This window comes from Sinocyclocheilus anshuiensis, unplaced genomic scaffold (genome assembly GCF_001515605.1).
Source record: "Sinocyclocheilus anshuiensis isolate Anshui unplaced genomic scaffold, SAMN03320099.WGS_v1.1 scaffold1291, whole genome shotgun sequence".
In the NCBI taxonomy this organism is placed as follows: Eukaryota; Metazoa; Chordata; class Actinopteri; order Cypriniformes; family Cyprinidae; genus Sinocyclocheilus; species Sinocyclocheilus anshuiensis.
The window spans coordinates 26,692-35,125 of NW_015540928.1; the positions used below are offsets into that span (position 1 = coordinate 26,692).

At 40.5% G+C, this 8,434-nt stretch overlaps 1 protein-coding gene across 3 annotated transcripts in view; it reads left to right on the forward strand.

Annotated features, from left to right (window-relative positions):
* Positions 1–8,434, forward strand: part of LOC107689390 (chromodomain-helicase-DNA-binding protein 7-like) — a 43,316-nt gene that overhangs the window by 18,128 nt on the left and 16,754 nt on the right. For 2 of the 3 annotated variants that reach the window (XM_016487352.1, XM_016487354.1), the window contains exons 2-17: positions 1,260–1,395; positions 1,705–1,836; positions 2,014–2,079; positions 2,874–2,929; positions 3,280–3,394; positions 3,940–4,023; positions 4,216–4,353; positions 4,481–4,602; positions 4,775–5,018; positions 5,169–5,345; positions 6,585–6,728; positions 6,828–7,104; positions 7,236–7,446; positions 7,650–7,845; positions 8,022–8,189; positions 8,422–8,434. The exon at positions 8,422–8,434 is cut by the window's right edge and continues 176 nt beyond it. In XM_016487352.1, coding sequence (XP_016342838.1) covers positions 1,260–1,395; positions 1,705–1,836; positions 2,014–2,079; positions 2,874–2,929; positions 3,280–3,394; positions 3,940–4,023; positions 4,216–4,353; positions 4,481–4,602; positions 4,775–5,018; positions 5,169–5,345; positions 6,585–6,728; positions 6,828–7,104; positions 7,236–7,446; positions 7,650–7,845; positions 8,022–8,189; positions 8,422–8,434 — 2,279 coding nt within the window. The remainder of the gene's footprint in view (positions 1–1,259; positions 1,396–1,704; positions 1,837–2,013; positions 2,080–2,873; positions 2,930–3,279; positions 3,395–3,939; positions 4,024–4,215; positions 4,354–4,480; positions 4,603–4,774; positions 5,019–5,168; positions 5,346–6,584; positions 6,729–6,827; positions 7,105–7,235; positions 7,447–7,649; positions 7,846–8,021; positions 8,190–8,421) is intronic. The other variant, XM_016487353.1, reaches the window with a different exon arrangement.

Genomic DNA, 8,434 nt, shown 5'->3' on the forward strand with positions numbered 1-8,434 from the left:
GTGATTGGTTATTGGATTGTGACGTAGCAAACCGAGGGCTGTTTCAAACCGCATTTCTGGGACTGCCATTGGGAAACTACAGTTTTAAGGAAAAAATACTCAACAATGGTGTTGATTAATAGATTGGCACATGGTTTGTCTAAAAGCATATTAAAAACACCACATAGATAAATAAACAACAAACTTGATTTTCACTACAGGGGGACATTAACATCTGCCGTCTCACTAATGAGGACATAAATACATGAACAAGAATCTCCAAAACTGCTCTGAGAATCACTTCATGAGCATTTTACCGTTTCATTTGAGTAAAACTATCCTCATATCATATAAAAACAGGAATGTAAAGGTATTCACGGCAACCCGTCAAAATAAAAGTTCGGTTTAACTTGAAGACATTGTGGCAGAAATATTTTGCTATTGTTCAGTAGAATGTACGTAATAGTAATTGTACGTAATTGTATAATCATACAATATTTCTTCAATGTTTTAATTGTAATATTAAATCCCCTTTATTTTCCAAAAATAAAATGTTTAATTTTCATCAATTAAAAGATAAAAATTAAATTACTGTTTTATGCCTTAAAAATGTAAATACACAACACAGAATTTCTGAGGAAAAAAATCATTAGGCTATTGTAAGAATAAATGAAACTTGTTTTTATGCTATCAAATAATTAGACATGTTAAAACAGAATTTGGTAACAATAAAACATAAGGTTGGAAAAAATAAAACATTTCATAGGGCCCTAAACATGTCATTTTTGTTCAACTTTTAATAAATTGATGTTAAATTGTTTAAATTTCACGATTTTAATTAGACATGTTTTTTGATTAATAAAATTTAATTTAACCATTAAAAAGGAGTCCAGAAAAATTAAAACGGAAAAAAAAAACAGAAATCCCATTGGGCAGGATGTGGAATAGTGTGTTTTGTCATTTTGAAAGAGTCTTTTTATCAGATTAATCAAAATAATCAGCCAACTAATCGATTATCAAAATAAACGTTAGTTGCAGCCCTACTAACTTTTTTTTTTCTTCATTTATAAAAAAAAACTGAACAGAAAAAATACACATTCCCTTATGCATTCATATAAATTATATTGTATGCATTGAAGAAAAGTTTTTGGACTGGTTGTTTGCTATTCTGTTCTTTACTAAAACTAAACAGTGTAATGGTTTGACATTTGAACTAGACAAATCTGTGGTTTATTGGTGTGACTATTACATTAACCAAACCCCTCCCTGTTTACCCACAGTGCTAAAAAGGCTGACTCTGAGTCCAATAATAGCACCAAGAAAGATGCAAAGCACAAGAGAGAGCCCTCAGTCACCTCTGATGTGGAGAAAACACCGCCACATTCACCGGAGGAAGAGGAAGATGATGGTGTTCAGGTAAACATCGCTGAAGTTTTCACTTGGCATTTATCTAATAACGTTCTTATTGTCTCTATAAAAAAAGTTTCAATGCTCTGTTTTTTTTCTGGTGGTCGACCGACTGATGTTTTTTTCAGTGGTTAAAACCGATACCTAAAGATTGACTAGATAATGCTGATAAAATGTAATCTTTATCCTACTTAATACAAGTGATGGCACATGATATGTGATTTGATTGTACATGTACCAAAAAAAAAAAGTTATGCCCAGTTATTTGTATATGTTTTTCCATTATATTCTTTTTTTGTGCATGTATGTTGACTGCAGAAGAGGCGATCTAGCCGGCAGGTGAAAAGGAAACGCTATACTGAGGACCTGGAGTTCAGAATTTCTGATGAAGATGACGATGGAGATGATTCTCCTGGACCAAAGTCTCCTTCAACCACATCTGAGCTGCAGGTCATTGTCTTGAGAACTTGGGGATGTGTTGTGTGTGTTAAATTTATGATTATGCTGATGGTTGATTAACAGTCACCACAGTAGAGTTGGAAAACTGCTGATGTAACCTGCTGTTTGTTATGCATGATGGATGTTCTCATACTGACTCTGTGTCCTTCATTCCCACGTGTGCTGTAGGAGTTGCTGGATGCGGAGGGCCCTGTGGTGGAGAAAATCATGGTGATGCGCATAGGAAAGAAAGAGGTGAGCTGAGCTGTCGAAAGCCATTCACATGAGCTTTAACCGCTGCTGTCTACTGGATCAGGGCGGATTACACCTAACAGCTGTCTCAAATCCTGCCCCAGACCCTGTGATTGCCAGGAAGATGCCTGAGTGGGCTGATATTGTCTTCGGCCTGACTGTAGTAGTATTAATCCAGTGAAGGCCGTGGCCAGTTCAGAGCAAAGCCGGTGCAAGGTCTTGAGATGAAGCCATGTAAGAATAAACTGTCTCTCAGCGTGATTAATCTCAGGCCCTTAGACGCAGGCAATGGCAGCGTACAACGTTACTCCTTTGAAACAGCTCCACAAAACAAAGCCTGGCCAAAAATAATGCATCGTGCATTGCTCTTAGTAGCGCAGCTGCAAATGGGCTCCCGCCCGAGGAAATGGTAGGTTTGGCATCTGCCATAGCTCTGTGGTTTTGGCAGGAAGCCAGGCCCCGGGTCAGCTCCCTGTGAATGGGGCTGTGTGTGGTAGAGGAGCTGATGTGATTCATGACTCCGCTGCACAGCTTACTACTAGCTGGAGAAAGAGAATAGGAGGATGATTGCTCTTTTATTTATTTATTTTTATTTATTTTTTTTGTCTCTGTTGTCATACTACTTTTGTCCTGGGGCATTACAGTTGAGAGCAATGCCAAAACGCAAAGTTGTTTGTCACAGGAAATGGGTTACACATGTGCTGGGTGGAAATTATGCACACTAGTGATTTGAAGGATCCAAACATGTTATAAACATACTTTTTGATCACCAAATAATGTTCCTGCTCCTTTTACAGTTGGTGTCTGGTGGAGAGGTTGAAGTTGAGGAGTTTTACGTCAAATTCAAAGGCTTGTGAGTATCTGTTATAGAATGCCTTCCATACAATATAATTTTTTTGTATAACGAAGGAAATTTTATAATTACTAGGTTTAAAGAGTTAAACATTAATGGAATTTTTGCAAAATAGTGCAAACAAGCTACTAAACGGAGTAAATCGTCAGACTTTTATCAACTGGAGAAAGTTTAAAACTGCTCATGCAGCTGAATCATGGCCTCTTAATACACCAGTTAATTAAGAACAATATTCCTTACTGTGCTCCTACATAAACATTCTCAGTCTTGTTTATCTGACATGCTAATTTCTGAACTATAGTTTCGCTGAGGTCACCCAGGAAGTGACTTTTTATTGTTTTGTTTTTCAGCTCTTACCTGCACTGTCGCTGGGCAGACATCGAAGAGCTGGAGAAGGATAAGAGAATCCAGCAGAAGGTCAAGAGGTTTAAGGCCAAGCAGGCCCTTGGTAACTTCCTAAATGAGGTTAGCATCAGCCCTCCATTTTCCTTGTCATCCACCATTTTGTCTTTTCTCTAACCCCCCCCCCCAGTCTATTTTTTTTTTCCCCTTTCGTTTTATGTCCCTCACTGATAATGGTGGCAGTATGTATGCTCAACAGTGGTGTGTTGTGCTGGTAGTATGGTGGCTTTTTGAACAATATCATCCATGCTAAGGCAATAAGACGGCTTACTTCAAGCCCTTATCTCTGTTGCATGCAATCTCTCGGCATATGCTGCCTAATTCAGTTCACAAGTTAAAGTAATTCAAGCAGTTGCATTGAAATGTATGTCAAGACATTCATTTCTGGTTTGCAACTCCACACTACATTTGAAAGGCCTCAATCAATTCAATCAAAACTTGGTGGGGTTTTCCCGGAGAGATTTATGCTACCCACATCAGAAAGCTCTGAAAATATTCCACCTGGTAGATTCTCATTTAGAGCCTCGTAGTAGTTGCGGCTCAAGCAGCAATGAAACCGCCATTCTGCAATGCTCCATCTAACCAATCAATCACACTCTTATTGACAGATGGATGATGAGCCCTTCAACCCAGATTATGTGGAGGTGGACAGGGTTCTGGATGTGTCTGAAAGCACCGATGAAAATGGAGAGGTATGACTTCTCTCTCTCATCCATCCACTTCAATCGTTCTCAATCCATCTGTCTCTCAAAACAACATAGATTACCTTTGATTGAAGCTCTTAGTAGATATTTTGCGGCTGTGAAGATGTCAGTCAGACCGCCCCCCAGAAAATTTAGAAAAATGTGAGAACCCTCTTTTGGATAACTATTGTGTTTCTGCAGCCTGTAACTTTGTACCTAGTGAAGTGGTGCTCCTTGGCCTATGAGGACAGCACGTGGGAGTTAAAAGCTGACATCGACCAAGGGAAGATTGAGGAGTTCGAGAGAGTGATGGAGCGTGAGCCGCAGCTGAAGCGCGTGGTAAGAGCTGGCACTCCTCTAGCCCTCTCTTTATTTTCTCTTTGGAGTGCTGAGCAAGTGAGGGGAGAGGGCCACGTTCTTGCGGTTGCACGAAAACCACTAACGGGAATTGTTTTATTTGAAACAGGAGCGACCTCCCGCCAGCGACTGGCAGAAATCCGAGAGTTCCAGAGAATATAAAAACGGCAATGCGCTCAGGGAATACCAGCTGGAGGGAGTCAACTGGCTGCTCTTCAACTGGTACAACACGTATGTATGCAATTACCTTACCGTCCAACTGCACTGCTCACTCATGCACAGACTGAAGTGCATTTTTGATACCATTTAAATGTGGGGATGTCATGAATTGCAGCCTCTGTATGAGAATTCATATTCTTACTGGTGCAATTATACTTTTTTTTTTCTTTTTCTCTGTTCTCAGACGAAACTGCATTTTAGCTGATGAAATGGGCCTTGGCAAAACAATCCAGTCCATCACATTCCTCCATGAGATATACCTGAAGGGAATCTACGGTCCTTTCCTGGTGATTGCACCTCTTTCCACCATTCCCAACTGGGAGAGGGAGTTCAGGACATGGACCGAGCTAAACGTAGTGGTCTATCACGGTAGCCAGGCCAGCCGAAAGACTATTCAGACTTATGAGATGTACTACAGAGACACACAGGTACATAATGCTACTTTTGTCATTTGATATGCATTTTATAATATTGGAGCTAATGTTTCACAAGATTTCTGCAGGAAATACAAAAGATTCTATACATAGGGTTGTGTTCACAGGGGCCCTTTATGACAACCAAAACCTCTCTTCCTGCAGGGTCGTGTAATAAAGGGATCCTACAAATTCCATGCAATCATCACCACATTTGAGATGATCCTGACGGACTGCCCCGAGCTACGGAGCGTGCCGTGGCGCTGTGTGATCATTGATGAGGCGCATAGGCTCAAGAACAGGAATTGCAAGCTGCTTGAGGGCCTAAAGATGATGGACATGGTTAGTGCTTCCCCTTCTATCTAAGAAACATGATTTTGCTGAAAATAACCTGCTGTAAATTTCGCTCTAGCTTCACTTTTACTAGATAGAGGGTTCCCACAGTGCTGGTTAACCTGGAAATATCAGGGAATTGTAATATTTTCAAGCTTTGGAAATATGACAAATTAAGTCGTAGATGTTTTTTTTTCTCCTTGTTTTTGATTTTTTTTCTAAAAATCTGTCAATTTGCTAATTGGTCTGAATGCCTTTAACCATTTCGCACGCGAGTTTAAAATATTCTACCTGAGCCCCCAGCGTGAGTTTTTTTTAGGCGACCGTTATTTTAGAATGTATTGCCTTATTGTTTCCATGGCAACGCGTCATGCTTGTCATGTGACAACGCAGCCACAATAGATCTGTACGACACATGGATCGCTTTTATTTCGTTTTTCCTGTTTTATTCAAAATATTCACAAACATGCGCACTATATTATGAAATATCTGATATTCCGATTCTGAAATATGTGCAAGTAAATCTATTTGGTAGTTTAAACACTTTTATATCGACCGTGCTATTTGATCTATACCGGGTGATGGGCGCCGCCATGTTAGTTCGCGCTGAATCCGAGCTGTGGCAAATTCATCTCCTCCCGGAACACGTTAAAGTAGGTCTCCTGTAAACTGGGAGAAGAGCAGAGTAAACTTTATAGTTACCTACACAATCTGTATATAATATAAATTAAAACATGTTGTCAGATTATATTTGTAAGGATCATTATTGCCGTTTCCTTAGACATCAGCATGTATTTTACAAAGTGTAAATGTATGGTTTTGCTAGTACTTGTGTATTTAAATGTCTGAAACCTAAAATAAGCATTATATGGTTGAAAACACTGAATATTTGTGATAATATGACAAGCGCTCAGCGCGTCCGATCTGGCTCGACCCAGCCAAAGCGCGAAAGCAGATTTAAATTCAGCAGTTGATGACGTGACGCACTGAAAGTTCTAATCACACCGGTGTGATCGTATGCTTCAGGGACCAGCCAAGACTGATCACACCGGTGTGATCGTACGCGTTAAAGGGTTAATGAATCAATCTGAATTTGAATTAAAAATAAAAATCCTTATCCAATAATCACATATGACTGGAAAAGTAATGTAAAGTGTTTCCACCATTTTTATAAAACATTTCTATTTTTTTTTGTTTCTTTTGTTAAAAAAGATAAGTCACTTAATGAGATTCTTCTATCTTCTATAGGAACACAAAGTCCTGCTGACTGGAACCCCACTGCAAAACACAGTGGAGGAGCTCTTCAGTCTCCTTCATTTCCTGGAGCCTGACAGGTTTCCCTCTGAGCCAACCTTCATGCAGGAGTTTGGAGATCTTAAAACAGAAGAACAGGTATGGAATATTAGCACTTGTTAAATCACTGCCATCTGTGTGTGATGCATTTCAGAGATGCCTCGATGTTTTCTAATGGTCGTCACTTTCTGGTTTCAGGTGCAAAAACTGCAGGGCATTCTGAAGCCTATGATGCTGCGACGACTGAAGGAGGACGTGGAGAAGAATCTTGCACCGAAAGAGGAGACCATCATTGAAGTGGAGCTGACCAATGTGCAAAAGAAGTACTACCGTGCCATCTTGGAGAAGAACTTTGCCTTCCTGTCCAAGAGTGTAGGCGGCGGCGGAGGTGGAGGAGGAGGATCCAATGTTCCCAACCTGCTGAACACCATGATGGAGCTGAGAAAGTGCTGTAATCACCCCTACCTCATCAATGGTGAGCAGTAGATTCTTGATGTAAAACTGTGTAAACTGAAAACTCTTATTTGTTAACAGTGTGTGCTTAAAGAATATCACAATGTTTTCCAGTCAGCCAGACTGAAATTTCACTCCTTTCTCTGTCTGTAGGAGCTGAGGAGAAGATAATGGAGGAGTTCAGGGAGAATCACCCCTTAGACCACCCAGAGTTCCACCTCCAGGCCATGATCCAGGCTGCAGGAAAACTGGTGCTGATCGACAAGCTGCTCCCCAAACTGAAGGCTGGGGGTCACCATGTGCTCATCTTTTCCCAGATGGTGCGCTGTCTGGACATCCTGGAGGACTACCTCATCCAGAGACGGTAGGATGCCTGAGCCCATAGCACTGCCAACAAATGAAGAAAATCACTTTTTAATGTGATTAGATGTGCAATCTCATATATTGGGTAGAAACTGAAAGAATAACAGTATTTTTTAACAGAAAATTCTTAATAAAGGCATTATTTTATTAATAAAATGGCATTATTAGGTATTTATAGTTAATACTCCATTTCCTGTTCTCTAGGTATCCATATGAGCGTATAGATGGCAGAGTTCGAGGAAACCTCCGCCAGGCAGCTATTGACCGCTTTTCACGACCAGACTCTGACCGTTTTGTGTTCCTGCTGTGCACCAGGGCTGGAGGCCTGGGTATTAACTTAACTGCAGCTGATACTTGCATTATATTTGACTCTGACTGGAACCCTCAGAATGACTTGCAGGTAAGCATGGAAGTGTTCTACCATATATGGTGCATATGTGATGGAAGCCATTTTATTTCACAAAGCATCTTTTATCTGCATTATGCAACCTTAGCAGTTTTCTGGGATGTGGGTGTGTGTGTATATGCGAGTCCTCAAAGGCAGTTTGTGTGACCGTTTTGTGCTGTTGCCTTCAGGCACAAGCTCGATGCCACAGGATAGGACAGAGCAAGGCTGTGAAGATTTACCGCCTGATCACTAGAAACTCCTACGAAAGAGAGATGTTTGACAAGGCCAGTCTGAAGTTAGGATTGGACAAGGCTGTGCTTCAGTCCATGAGCGGGAGGGAGAATGCCGCCAATGGGGTATGAGCTGCACACAGCACCACCATTTTGTGGACCACAGTGTTCCAGATGGTTCATTAATCAAACATACTTTGCACATATTGACAATCAGTGGAAAAACATCTAATTCTGGTGCACTGGGCTTTATTTTCCTTTATACTGTCTGCCTAAATTTGTCCTCTCCATAAAATCTCCAAGATGAAAACACTAGATTTGAGATTTGTATTATATGAAGTTCATTCATTGCACCCAGCAGGTTCAGCAGC